This window comes from Leucoraja erinacea, chromosome 25 (genome assembly GCF_028641065.1).
Source record: "Leucoraja erinacea ecotype New England chromosome 25, Leri_hhj_1, whole genome shotgun sequence".
Lineage (NCBI taxonomy): Eukaryota > Metazoa > Chordata > Chondrichthyes > Rajiformes > Rajidae > Leucoraja > Leucoraja erinaceus.
The window spans coordinates 27,973,907-27,988,872 of NC_073401.1; the positions used below are offsets into that span (position 1 = coordinate 27,973,907).

Consider the following 14,966-nt stretch of genomic DNA (forward strand, 5'->3'; position numbering starts at 1 on the left):
TACAGTGTATGGATACATAGAAGCATAAACACATAGAAAATAGGTGCAGGAGTAGGCCATTCGGCCCTTTGAGCAGCACCGCCATTCAATATGGTCATGGCTGATCATCCAAAATCAGCACCCCGTTCCTGCTTTCTCCCCATATCCCCTTGATTCTGTTTTCCTACATGATAAGGGAATAACCTTCAGTGCCGGGTAAAGCCAGCAAAGTTCGATCAAGATTAGTCCGAGGGTCATCAAAGAGGTAGATTGCGGTTCAGCACTGCTTTCTGATTGACGTAGGATGATTCAGTTGCCAATTTAGAGCAGAATTAGGCCATTCGGCCCATCATGTCCACACCACCATTCAATCATTCCCTCTCGTCCCCATTCTCCTGCCTTCTCTCCATAACCCCTGACACCCATATTGAAACAAGTTTATTCATGGATAACCCCTTGAGATGGACAGTCATCTCGTTTTCGAGGGGGTCCAACATAGAACATACAGCACAAGACATAACATACATTGACCCACCTACCCACACACCAATCCCAAAACCCCTCCATCCCCACTTGTTATAGTTTATAACAATTGTTAATTGGCTTTACATATCCAATAATAACAATAGTTATGTGTTACAGCATAATGTTAATGCATAATACCATATACCACCTATCATACATCGTACGTTAATACATACTATCAACATTATTACATGATATATTATTTCATGATATTGTGACATAATACAATATAAGACCTTGTTACACTATGCAATACAATAATACATAAGTGTAATGGCCATATTAATCAAGAATCTATCTATCTCTGATTTTTAAAATATACTGCCTTAAAAATCAATCTTGTATAAGAACATCGATCGGTGAAATTATTTTAAGGGACTCCTGCTGAGGTTTCACAACTCTAATAAACTTGTCATCATCTGAACCCTTTAAATTAGCCACTTCTACCGTGGCATTACTTAGTTTAGAGATACATAAGTTAATGTTCACAAGTCAGAGGAACAGAATACAGCCCCTGTCCCACAATGTGAGTTAGAAACATAGAAACATAGAAATCCATGAGTAGGCCATTCGGCCCTTCGAGCCTGCACCGCCATTCAATATGATCATGGCTGATCATCCAACTCAGTATCCCGTACTGCCTTCTCTCCAGTATAATTTTTAGCCACAAGGGCCACATTTAACTCCCTCTTAAATATTTCCCAATGAACTGGCCTCAACTACCCTCTGTGGCAGAGAGTTCCAGAGATTCACCACTCTTAGCGTGAAAAAAGTTCTTCTCATCTCGGTTTTAAAGGATTTCCCCTTTATCCTTAAGCTGTGACCCCTTGTCCTGGACTTCCCTAACATCGGGAACAATCTTCCTGCATCTAGCCTGTCCAACCCCTTAAGAATTTTGTAAGTTCACCCAAGAGTTCACCCAAGAGCTCTCCCAAGTTTAAAACAAAAAAATCGAACTGGTGGTACTTCATCACGAGTATTTTTTTACTCCTGGAAATTTTTCACGCTGTTAAGTTCCCGCGTTTCCCGAGTACCTGCCGTTAGCATTCCGAGCCGCTACGAGACATCCACGAGCTCCAATGTATCTGCCACGTACATTCTATGTACTTACCATGAGTTTGATTTTATTTAAAACTCGGGAGAGCTCTTGGGTAAACTCGCATCGTGGGACAGGGCCTTTAGACCATTTGGCCCATTGTGTCATTCAATCATGGCTGATTTATCTTTCCCTCTCAACACCCATTCTACTGCCTTCTCCCCATAATGTGGCTATCTTGGGCCTAAAACCAGCATCTGCAGTTCCTTCCTAAACGTGAGAAATATAATAATAATAATAATAATAATAACTTTATTTATAAAGCGCTTTTAGACAACATCAGTTACCACAAAGTGCTGTACATGGGAAGTCAACAAAAAGTTATTACAAACTACTAAAACCATTAAGACGACAGGACTATAAAAACAGTAAAAATTAAAAGACATTAAAAGCACTAAAACAGGAACAATGTCTCAGCCAGTGTCGAAAGCCAGTGAATAAAAGTGAGTTTTTAGGAAGGATTTAAAGATGGACAGTGAAGGGGCCTGTCTGATCTGCAGCGGCAAGGTGTTCCAGAGTGCCAGGGCAGCAACAGAAAAGGCTCTATCCCCTCTGAGCTTCCGCTTAGACCTTGGTACCTCAAATATAATCGAGTTTGTTTCTTGTGCCCTGGCAGCTATCGCAGTGGGATCCGTGGCCACATGAAGTCAGTGGTTCTCGGCCTGTTGCGGAGATACCTGAACGTTGAAACACAGTTCCAGCAAGGTAAAGACATTTTATTTTAAATTAGAACCCACTTCCTTTGTCTTCAAGGATCTGGGTGGGTGATCGTGTGGTGTAATGCCGACTGACACCTCATCAATTCCACACAAAATGTGGACTTCACGAAAGGAAGACGGTTCGATGCACAGGAATAAATGCTGATAAAATAAAAAGCTATAGTATGCCAATTTTGGGCACCATATCTGAGGAAGGATGTGCTGGCTCTGGAGAGGGTGCACAGAGGAGGTTTACAAGAATTATCCCAGGAATGAGCGTTTGATGGCACTGGGCCTGCACTCGCTGGCGTTTAGAAGCATGAGCGGAGACCTCGTTGAAACATAAAAAAACCATAGAAAATAGGCGGAGGAGTAGGCCATTCGGCCCTTTGAGCCATTCAATATGATCATGGCTGATCATCCAAAATCAGTTCCCCGTTCCTACTTTCTCCCCATATCCCTTGATTCTGTTAGCTCTAAGAGCTAAATCTAATGCCCCTGTCCCACTTCAGGAGGTTCCCGGAGGTTTTTGTCAGTCTTCCTACCTGTTTCCACTACCTGCAACCTCCGGCAACCTCCGGGAACCGCACAGAAACCTTGGGTGGGGCGCAAAGTCTTCAGAGGTTTCCGTTCAGGTTTCCTAAGTGGGACAGAGGCATTACTTTCTCTTGAAAACCTCCAGTGAATTGGAGTCCACTGCCTTCTGTGGCAGAGAATTCCACAGAATTTAACTTTGCGTTACTTTGAAAATTGGGCGCCATTTAAAGTGTTTGCCTTCCTTCCCCAAAATGGCTTCAACTCAATTCTGTCTGGAATAAATGCTCAGTGAATTCACTGTGTTGAATGTTTCCAGCATTCTCTCATAACATAAGAACCTATGATGAAAACCTATAATGTGTCTATTTATTCACATTAGGATTTTGTGCGATTTGGGTCCATTCGTTTTCAATTGCCCTCTCCAATAATGATTGGTCGATACATTATTGTCACGTGTACTTGGTACAGTGAAATTCTGTTTTGTTTATGCTACACGAGTAAACCATGTAAAGGGTGCTGCCAAAGTAGCAAATGTATTCCATGTAGTTCCTCTTCCTTCTCCCCTCTTTGTTCTCGGCGGCCCCTCTACGCCGGCCCCTCTACACTGGGCCCCTCCACACTGGGCCCCTCCACACTGGGCCCCTCCACACTGGTCCCCTCCACACTGGGCCCCTCCACACTGGGCCCCTCCCCTCCACGGGCCGGGCCCCTCCACGCCGGGCCCCTCCACGCCGGGCCCCTCCACACCGGGCCCCTCCACACTGGGCCCCTCCACACCGGGCCCCTCCACACCGGGCCCCTCCACACCGGGCCCCTCCACGCCGGGCCCCTCCACAGTGGGCCCCTCCACGCCGGGCCCCTCCATGCCGGGCCCCTCCACGCCGGGCCCCTCCACGCCGGGCCCCTCCACACCGGGCCCCTCCACAGTGGGCCCCTCCACGCCGGGCCCCTCCACGCCGGGCCCCTCCACGCCAGGCCCCTCCACGCCGGGCCCCTCCACGCCGGGCCCCTCCACGCCGGGCCCCTCCACTCCGGAGACGCTGCCTGTCCCGCTGAGTTACTCCAACGTTTTGTGTCGATCTTCGAGACTCTTTACATACCTGGTGTGTGGTACGCGAAACAAAGAATTTTGCTGTGACACGTTCCATGTGATAATATAGTATCGATCAATCAAAAACAGCTTGGAAACAGGCCCTTCAGCCCACCAAGTCCATGCTGACCGCTGATCACCTGTACTACTAATTCTATGACATCCTGGGGGCAATTTGCACACAGGGGCAATTCACAGAAGCAAATTAACTTTGTGTTACTTGGAAAATTGCGGCATTTAAAGTGTTTGCTTTCTTCCCCAAAATGGCTTCAACTCTGGAATAAATGCTCAGTGAATTCACTGTGTTGAATGTTTCCAGCGTTCTCTCATAACATGAGAACCTATTGTGAAAACCTATACGATTTTGAGACGTGGGAGGAAACCGTTAAACACCCGCGCGCGTGCAAACTCCGCACAGGCAGCATCCGCGGTCAGGATCGAACGCGGGTCCCTGGCGCTGCGAGGCGGCAGCTCTACCCGCCGCACCACCGCGCCGCCCCCTGGAGGAAGTGTTGTTCTCAAATCAAGTAACTTGGTTTCCTTTTGCCAGAGTGTAATCTGGAGTTTACAAATACTCATGTTCCAGCTCATTATGACAAATGTGTGATCAACCTGCGGGAACAGTTCAAACCCAACATGACCCCGGTGCTTGACTGCATCTTCTCTCATGCGCAGGTGGCCAAGAAAAATGTCCTGGTCATCATGTTAATCGTGAGTACTCAACAGCGACAAACCTTAGATTCAGATTCAGATTCAGATTCAACTTTATTGTCATTGTGCAGTGTACAATACAGAGACAACGAAATGCAGTTTGCATCTGGCAACGGAGAGACCTGTAGCGCCTCCCGGATGGTAGGAGGGTAAACAGTCCGTGGTTGGGGTGAGAGCAGTCCTTGGCGATGCTGAGCGCCCTCCGCAGACAACGCTTGCTTTGGACAGACTCAATGGAGGGGAGCGAGGAACCGGTGATGTGTTGGGCAATTTTCACCACCCTCTGCAGTGCTTTCCGGTCGGAGGCAGAGCAGTTGCCATACCATACTGCGATACAGTTGGCAAGGATGCTCTCGATGGTGCAGCGGTAGAAGTTCACCAGAATCTGAGGAGACAGATGGACCTTCCCCATGTCCTTGCTTCTGCAGGCCGTCTCCCTGATCGAGGGATGTTTAGTTTAGTTTAGATATACAGCGAGGAAACGGGCCCACCGTGTTTGCGCCGACCAGCGATCCCCGCGCACTAACACATTCCTACACACACACACACACATTGGACGGGACAATTTACATTTTACGCCAAGTCGATTAACCTACGAACCAGCACGTCTTTGTGGCGTGCGGGAGGAAAACGAAGATCTCTGAGCAAACCCACGCAGGTCACGGGGAGACCGTACAAACTCCGTACAGGCAGCGCCCGTAGTCAGGTTCGAACCCGGGTCTCCGGCGCTGTAATGCCCCTGTCCCACTTAGGAAACCGGAACGGAAACCTCTGGAGACTTTGCGCCCCACCCAAAGTTTCCGTGCGGTTCCCAGAGGTTCCCGGAGGTTTTTGTCAGTCTCCCTACCTGCTTCCACTACCTGCAACCTCCGGCAACCACCTGCAACCTCCAGGAACCGCACGGAAATCTTGGGTGGGGCGCAAAGTCTCCCGAGGTTTCCGTTCAGGTCTCCTAAGTGGGACAGGGGCATTAGGCAGCAACTCTACCGCTGCACCACCGTCCCGACCATTGTACTTGATCTGTTTAAGAAGGAACTGCAGATGTTGGAAAATCGAAGGTAGACAAAAATGCTGGAGAAACTCAGCGGGTGCAGCAGCATCTATGGAGCGAAGGAAATAGGCAACGTTTCGTCCCGAAACTCTTCCGAGTTTCGGCCCGAAACGTTACCTATTTCCTTTGGGTTTCGGCCCGAAACGTTGCCTATTTCCTTCGCTCCATAGATGCTGCTGCACCCGCCGAGTTTCTCCAGCATTTTTGTCTAACATTTTATACACGATCTGTCTTATTTTGCTCGTTGAGCTTAGGATCAGCTCTGTTCACGAGACCACACACTGACGGACGAGCTCGTGGTGATTTTGATGAACGAACTAACGCAACTCAGCAGGATGGAGAACTGCAAGGTGGCTCTGCGGTCCAGGCAGGTGAGATCATCACCAGGTGTATTCATGTCATGTGTATTGAGTCATAGAACGTACAGCATGGCAACAGGCCCATCAGCCCAACTTGCCCACACCGACCAACATGTCCCATCTTCACCAGTCCCACCTGCCTGCATTTCAGGTCCATATCCCTCTAAGACCTGTCCTACTCTCATTTAGGAGACCCGTCTAAGAAACTGTTTCTTAAATGGACAGGTGATGCAGAAACCCGATAGAAAGTCCAGGACAGGGGTCACAGGAGTAGGCCATTCGGCCCCTTCGAGCCTGCACCGCCTTTTTTCAATAGAGAGTGGTGAATGGCTGATCCTCTGCAAGAGGGTAGTATCCTGTACCTGCCTTATTCTCCATAGTTAGATGTGGCTGATCCAGGGGTATCCACACGGGCCACATTGGATAACAGCCCATCTTAAATGGCGGTGCAGCCAATGGCCTGGGCCACTCCTGCACCTAATTTCTACCTTCTGTTTCCACAGATACACCGCTCTCTGTGTGAAATTTTTTTTCTCATCTCGGTCCTAAAAGATTTCCCCATTATCCTTAAACTGTGACCCCTTGTTCTGGACTTTCCCAACATCGGGAACAATCTTCCTGCATCTAGCCTGTCCAACCCTTTAAGAATTTTGTAAGTTTCTATAAGTTCCCCCCTCAATCTTCTAAATTCTAGCGAGTACAAGCCGAGTCTATCCAGTCTTTCTTCATATGAAAGTCCTGACATCCCAGGAATCTGTCTGGTGAACCTTCTCTGTACTCCCTCTATGGCAAGAATGTATTTCCTCTGATTAGGAGACCAAAACTGTACGCAATACTCCAGGTGTGGTCTCACCAAGACCCTGTACAACTGCAGTAGAACCTCCCTGCTCCTATGATCGATAGTCCCTGCCTCAACTACTAATGCCATATGCCCACCACCAATTGTGGAATTACTCCTCAGATCCTATTAAATCTTTCTCCCCTCACCTTAAAACTACGTCCTCTGGTCCACGATTCCCCTACTCTGGCCAAGAGACTGTGCGTCTACCCGATCTATTCATCTCACGATTTTGGACACCTCTATAAGATCACAATACACAATAGACAATAGGTGTAGGAGTAGGCCATTCGGCCCTTCGTGCCAGCACCGCCATTCAATGTGATCATGCCTGATCATCCCCAGTCAGTACCCCGTTCCTGCCTTCTCCCCATATCCCCTGACTCCGCTATCTTTAAGAGCCCTATCCAGCTCTCTCTTGAAAGCATCCAGAGAACCCGCCTCCACCGCCCTCTGAGGCAGAGAATTCCACAGACTCACAACTCTCTGTGAAGAAAAGTGTCTCCTCGTCTCCGTTCTAAATGGCTTACTCCTTATTCTTAAACTGTGGCCCCTGGTTCTGGACTCCCCCAACATCAGGAACATGTTTCCTGCCTCTAGTGTGTCCACCCCTCTTCTTCCTGCGTTCCAAGGAACAGAGTCCTTTCCTGCTCAACTGTTCCCTATGGCTCCCCAAGCTTTGATGAACTGTAGTTTTCTACTGACTTTGGCTGATTGTCTACACCACTCCTTTCCAAAATAACGTTTTTAAAATATATTTCTAGGTTCTGATTGCCTCCCACTTGCCCTCCTATGAGCTGCGGCATAACCAGGTGGAATCCCTGTTCCTGTCTGCTATTGATATGTATGGCCATCAGTTCTGCCCCGATAATCTAAAGGTATGTCCATAACTATAGCGGGACAGGCAGCATCTCTGGAGGAAAGCAATAGGTGACGTTTCGGGTCGAGACCCTTCTTCAGACTGAGATTCAGGGGAGAGGGAGACTAGAGGTGTGGAAATGTACAGAACGAATCAGAGCCCGCTGAGCTTCTCCGGCATTTTTGTCTACCTTATATTAAGGGATGATATGTTTGTAAGTGATCGGAGCAGATGTAGACTGTTCTGCCCATCAAATCCTCTCCGCCATTCAATCACGGCTGATCTATCTCTCCCTCCTAACCCCATCCTCCTGCCTTCTCCCCATAACCCTTGATACCCCTACTATTCAAGAATCTATCTATCTCTGCCTTAAAAACATTCATTGACCTGGCCTCCACAACTTTTTGTGGCAATGAACTCCACAGATTCACCACTCTCTGACTAAAGAAATTCCTCCTCATCTCCTCTGCCTTAAAAATATTAATTGATTTGACATATTCGCCTGAGCCTGAGAAGTGCAGTTAAATATTGCGATAGGAATCGGTGGACTGGGGACTGATTTTAATGTTTGTGTTTAGAAATTGATCCTCTCCGAGACCTCCATCTTTGATGTCCTCCCCAGTTTCTTCTATCACGCCAACCAGGTGGTTCGCATGGCTGCTCTCGAGGTAAAGTTCTCAGTTACTGAACAAATCTTGTTGCTCAAATATGGCGTAGGCGTAGATTGGCTAAATTATTCTAAGTGTTTTTACCACAGAGATTTAAATGTAGGATTTTGTTCCGTAGACGTTGGTAGGATAGTTCAGTTGTCTGATAACAGCTGGAAAGGAACTGTCCCTGAATCTGGAGGTTAGTGTTTTCAAACACCCCACCCTCTTGCCTGATGGAAGAGGGAGTGACCTGAGGTGAGACCGGTCCTTCATTATGCTGCTGGCCTTGCTGAGGCGGTGTGAATTGTAGATGGAGTCAATGGGAGGGAGGTTGGCTTGTGTGATGGTCTGGGCTGCGTCCACAATTCTCTGCAATTTCTAGTCCCACCTGCCCGCCCGCGTTCAGCATCGTGTCAGAGAGTCAAAATCTGTGATTTGATTTGGAGACTTCAGTTTACCAGCTGATGGAAGGACTTTGCATCTCTTTAAGGTATATGTGCGCAGATCATACATCGCCTACGAGCTCAACAGCGTCCAGCACCGGCAGCTGCACAATGGCATCCGTGTGGTCGACTTCAAGTTTCTGCTTCCTTCCTCTCATCCAAACAGGTATTATCGGGTTTCAGTTTGATTCCCCTGTGATAAAGCAGCGCGTTGCTTGTTCCTTACGGGCCTCGTGTTTCCCCTGGTTTGCACTCAGTTTCTTTCTGCACAGTTCCCGTGTGCGTAGAGTATTCCTCCCGTTCTAGAACATAACCACTCTATTGTGTGGGAGGCACGACCAATGTTTTATCTTCGTAATCTCTTGTCTTCCCCCCCCCCCTTACTCCTCTGACACACAGCTTCACTCATCTTGCCTCGTATTCATATCAACTACTCTTTTTTTTCCCTGTTAGACTATTCCTAATGTGGGCAAACTGGATTAGTGTAGATGGGCAAAAAGTGCCGGCACGGACCAGGTGGGCCGAATGGCCCTTCGTTGTGCTGTATGGCTCCACTCTAACCGGACGGGTGGACCGATTACAACGCACACCATCATTATCTTTTGTTTTACATTTACAGTTTAGTTTATTGTCACGTGCACCGAGAAAACATTTGTTGCGTTCGAACCAGTCAGCGGAAAGACAATACGTGATTAGAATCGAGCCATTTACAGTGTACAGATACACGACAAGGGAATAACGTTCAGCGCAAGGTAAAGTCCGATCAAGGATAGTCCGAGGGTCACCAATGAGGTAGATAGTAGTTCAGGACGGCTCTCTGGTTGTGGTTGGATGATTCAGTCACCTGCTAACAGCTGGGAAGAAACTGTCCCTGAATCTGATTCTGTACCTCTTGCCGGATGGGAGAGGGGAGAAGAGGGAATGGCCAGGGTGCGACTGGTCCTTGATGATGCTGCTGGCCTTGCCAAGGCAGCGTGAGGTGTAGATGGAGTCTTGGAAGACTAGCCACACAATTTGTGCAGCAGAAAGCACGAGACAATAAGTGACTATCCTCATGTTGATATATAGGTTGATCATAACATTTCTTTGCCTCCCATTTATTAGACTAATTGCCTCAGCCAGACTAATGAACTAATTAACCTTCTAGGTCGGGGTGACTTCGATCACCACTGCACAGTGAATAACATCTGGATCTCTGCAAATACGTTTTGAATTTTTTTTCCCGGGCCAATGCACCCTCAGCTTAGACACAAAATGCTGGAGTAACTCAGCGGGTCAGACAGCATCTTCTGGGCAAAGGGAATAAATGATGTCTCAGGTCGAGACCTTTCTTCAGACCACTGCTCTATTGATTTAGGGTGCTGTACAGTCTATTCATTGTACATTATTGGGTGAAGTCATTGTAAACGCCTTTTCCACGTTGCTCACTGGTTTGTGTGTTAAATGTTCAATTTCAGAGCAACCACTCCCACGCATTTCAGGTATATTCTTATCTGTTTATTGCATGAACTGAAAGATCAAAAGAAAATAATATTCTTCATGGCCATGGTGTACAACTAACCCAATTGTTGGTACAATTAGGGAAGTGCAGAAACTGAGGTTGGAAATCTTATCTGGATTGCGCATGCTAGTTTGGAACGTGATTGTTACCCATCAGGTACTAAGTTGAGTCTTTGGTTTCAGATAGATCACGTCTGGGCCATACCGTAATGCAATAACAAGCAACGGCAGATGCTGGTTTATACCAAAGATAGACACTAAATGCCAGAGTAACTCAGTGGGTCAGGCAGCATCTCTGGAGGAAATGGACAGGCGACGTTTTTGGTCGGGCCCCTTCTTCAGACTCCCGAAATGAAACATCATCTTTCCATTTCTTCCAGAGCTAGAACACAAAATGCTGGTGTAACTCAGCTAGACAGGCAGCATCTCTGGAGAGAAGGAATGGATGAGGTTTCGGGTACAGACCATTCTTCATAGATGCTGCCTGACCCGCTGAGTCACTGGCATTTTGTGTCTATCTTTGGATCGTACTAATCGGATGGATTACTTTTTCTAACAAATACTAAATAACTGATGATTGAATTACTTTTGTCTGTCGACAAAGAAAAGTAAAATATGCCCAAGGCCAACACAATTAATACGCACAGTGACATTACTTTAAGGATCATGAGGTATCTCAGTTTTAATTTTGTAGAATTGAAGAGGGATGAAATAATATTTTGCATTCAAGTATATGATGTTTCTAAAGTAATGAATTAAAAGCCTGTAAATGACAAACTTTAAGTATTTTGGACTGAGATGCATGGGAAAGATCCTAATAGACGTGCATGCTAAGCTAATTCGCTGAATGCAAAATGTTTTGCGATACCAACACGTTTGGACTGATGATATCTTTTGTTACTGTTTAATCGTGGGAGTGTCTGATATTTTATCCACTTCAGAGCACCCTATGCGTACTATTTTTTTCCACTATCAGGATTATTAATTACTTTCACTTTTCTGTCAGGAATTCAGTGGTTGAGTGGAATTTAATGGAATTCAGTGACCACTGTCTTACATGCTAAAGCATTTGAATTAATTTTTCTGAAACATAGAAACATAGAAAATAGGTGCAGGAGTAGGCCATTCGGCCCATCGAGCCTGCACCGCCATTCGATATGATCATGGCTGATCATCCAACTCAGTATCCCATCCCTGCCTTCTCTCCACACCCCCTGATCCCTTTAGCCACAAGGGCCACATCTAACTCCCTCTTAAATATAGCCAATGAACTGTGGCCTCAACTACCTTCTGTGGCAGAGAATTCCAGAGATTCACCACTCTCTGTGTGAAAAATGATTTTCTCATCTCGTTCCTAAAAGACTTCCCTCTTATCCTTAAACTGTGACCCCCTAGTTCTGGACTTCCCCAACATCGGGAACAATCTTCCTGCATCTAGCCTGTCCAACCCCTTAAGAATTTTGTAATTTTCTTTTAGATCCCCCCCTCAATCTTCTGAATTCCAGCGAGTACAAGCCGGGTCTATCCAGTCTTTCTTCATATGAAAGTCCTGCTATCCCCCCCATCATTCTTCTAAACTCCAGCGAGTACATGCCCAGTGCTGTCAAAAACACATCATATGTTAAACCTACTCACTCCTGGCATCATTCTTGTAAACCTCCCCTGGACCCTCTCCAGAGCCAGCACCTTCCTCAGATATAGTGCCCAAAATTGGCACTTTAGTTTAGCTTTTTCTTTTTGTTTGGCATTTATTTCTGTGCATCTAACTGTCTTCTTCTCCTTATTTATAGGATGTGCATCCCAAACAGCCCGGTTCATTATGAACTGAATCGGCAGAGTACTGATCTATTCACGACTGGCACACAAACATATCTCTGTCAGCGAATGGGGGTTATGGTTGCATTTGAAATATTTGATGAATTTGTTAAGTGAGTACTATCGGTGCAAGGATTATCCGTGAGTAATTTAGATTGTGGTCAATTTATTTTGAGATAACACATAAGTGATACGAGCAGAATTAGGCCATTCGGCCCATCATGCCTGCACCGCCATTCAATTGGGGATGATCAGCCATGATTACATTGAATGGCGGTGCTGGATCGAAGGGCCGAATGGCCTACTCCTGCACCTATTGTCTATTGTCTATTGTCAATCACGACTGATCGATCTCTCCCTCTCAACTTCATTCTCCTGCCTTCTCCACAAAACCCCTGACACCTGACGATCAAGAATCTATCTATCTCCGCCTTAAAAATATCCATTGACTTGGCCCCCACCGCCTTCTGTGGCAATGAATTCCACAGATTCACCATCCTCTGACTGAAGAAATTCCTCCCCATCTTCCTCAAGGAACGACCTTTAATTCTGAGGCTGTGAACTCTGGTTCTAGACTCTCCCTCTGGTGGAGACGTCCTCTCCAAATCCACTCTATCCAGGTTTAATTAAGATCAAGCTAATTTACCTGGACTTGATTCAAGATTCAAGATGGGGTTTATTGTCACATGTGCCATGAGGCACAGTGAAATAGGAGTAACCTCTTCTAGTTTTACTTCAGTAAAGAAAGTCTGCTAGCTTTGCGTTTGAGTTTAGTTTATTTTCCCGTGTACCGAGGTACAGTGAAAAACTTTTGTTGCATGCTAACCAGTCAGAGGAAAGACAATACAAAACAAAACAGTGATTACAATCGAGCCGTCCACAGTGTACAGATGCATGATAAAGGGTCTATCGTGTAAGGTGAAGCCCGATCAAAGTTAGTCCAAGGGTCTCCAATGAGGTAGATAGTAGTTCAGGACCGCTCTCTAGTTGTTGGTGGGATGGTTCAGTTACCCGATTACAGCTGGGAAGAAACTGTCCCTGAATCTGGAGGTGTGCGTTCGTTTTCACACTTCTGTTGCACCTCTTGCCCGATGGGAGGGGGGAGAAGAGGGAGTGGCCAGGATGTGCGACATGTCCTCGATTATGCTGCTGGCCTTGTCGAGGCAGCGCGAGGTGTAGATGGATTCAGTGGAAGGGAGGTTGTCTTGCGTGACGCTCTGGGCTGCGTCCACAATTCTCTGCAATTTCTTGCGGTCTTGGATTGGAGCATGTTCCCGAACCATGTTATGATGCATCCCGATAAAATGCTTTCTACGGCGCGACTTTGGACGAAAGAAAACAAAAGCAACAAACTTTAAAACTTCTCATAGCAAAAAGATGTTGTCTTTCATCTGCAGTACTTTGTACAGTTTTAGTCAATTTGTAAGTAAGACCAATATTGCATTTGATTTAGTGCAGAAAAGGCTCACTAGAAACATTACTGAATGTGTGGGAAGGAACTACAGATGCTGGATTACACCGAAGACAGACACAAAATGCTAGAGTAACTCAGCGGGGCAGGCAGCCACCTTGGATAGAGATTCCTTCACCCATTTATTCTCTCCAGCAATGCTGCCTGTCCCGCTGAGTTACACCAGCATTTATGTCTATAGAAAGGTTACTGGTATGCAAGGTGTTGATATATGTACAACAAATGAATAGATTTGGCCTATACTCATTGCGGTACAGAAGAACATAGATAGATATATGGAAACGTAAATCATTTAAAGAGGTTTCATAGGGAGAATGCTGAGAAGATGTTTCTCCTAGTGGGGGCAATAGATTTAATGTTGAGCAAAATATAAAAATGCTGGAAGAACTCAGCGGGTCAGGCAGCATCTGCGGGGGTGGGGCGGGGGGGGGGAATGGACAGACGGTCTCTGTCCATTCCACCTCCACCTCGTCTCCCAACTGCTTCTTCTTGCGTATGGCGTGCACAGCCTAAAGTTGTAGGACAACTTGTTCTATTTGATTGTGCACGCCGGGTTGATTGCATTGGTCGAAACAGGGCGGACCACGTGAAGGTTGCAATCTCCCACCCCATTCTCCCTACTGCATTCAATCTGAAGGATGGTCCCGACCTGAAAGATCTCCTGTCTATTGCCTCCACAGATGCTGCCTGACCTGCTAGTTCATCCAGCACTTTGTGCTTTGCTCAAGTTTCCAGCACCTGCTGTTTCTCGTGTTTTCATAAATGTAATGGCGTTGCATTGTATACATTATTTCATGCTTTCGGTAATTAACGTGTAACTCATTTGACTATTTGTGCTTTTTAAAGAAACTTTGAAGAAGTGATGGCTTGTTTTGCCGACCCATCTCTGGATAGTCCACTATTCTCTGAGACAAGATCAACTTTCTTTGACCAGGAAGACAACAAGGTGATCCTTGATTATCTCCCAGTTTAACATTTAGTTTATCTTAGAGATACAGCGCGGAAACAGGCCCTTCAGCCCACCGAGTCTGCGCCAGACCAGCGATCCCCGCACACTAACACTATCCTACACCAGGGACAATTTTTATATTTATACTAAGCCAATTAACCTACAAACCAGTACGTCTATGGAGTGTGGGAGGAAACCAAAGTCCTCGGAGAAAACCCTTACGCTGTCATGGGGAGAACGTACAAACTCCGTGCAGACAGCACCCGTAGTCAGGATCGAACCCAGACCTCTGGCACTGTAAGCGCTGTAAGGCAGTGACTCTACCACTACGCCACTGTGCACTAATGAATTTCAAAACTCAAAATTGTTGTGCCTTCTTGAAGTTCACCTGTGAT

At 46.5% G+C, this 14,966-nt stretch overlaps 1 protein-coding gene across 3 annotated transcripts in view; it reads left to right on the plus strand.

The window, feature by feature from the left end:
- The window catches only part of acacb (acetyl-CoA carboxylase beta), an 86,750-nt gene that overhangs the window by 35,436 nt on the left and 36,348 nt on the right, over positions 1 to 14,966 (plus strand). The window contains exons 22-30 of one of the 3 annotated variants that reach the window (XM_055655369.1): positions 2,217 to 2,305; positions 4,512 to 4,636; positions 5,942 to 6,058; positions 7,649 to 7,762; positions 8,322 to 8,411; positions 8,884 to 9,002; positions 10,294 to 10,317; positions 12,127 to 12,264; positions 14,469 to 14,568. In XM_055655369.1, coding sequence (XP_055511344.1) covers positions 2,217 to 2,305; positions 4,512 to 4,636; positions 5,942 to 6,058; positions 7,649 to 7,762; positions 8,322 to 8,411; positions 8,884 to 9,002; positions 10,294 to 10,317; positions 12,127 to 12,264; positions 14,469 to 14,568 — 916 coding nt within the window. Of the gene's footprint in view, positions 1 to 2,216; positions 2,306 to 4,511; positions 4,637 to 5,941; positions 6,059 to 7,648; positions 7,763 to 8,321; positions 8,412 to 8,883; positions 9,003 to 10,293; positions 10,318 to 12,126; positions 12,265 to 14,468; positions 14,569 to 14,966 lie in introns of those variants that run through there. The other 2 variants (XM_055655370.1, XR_008725477.1) reach the window with 2 other exon arrangements.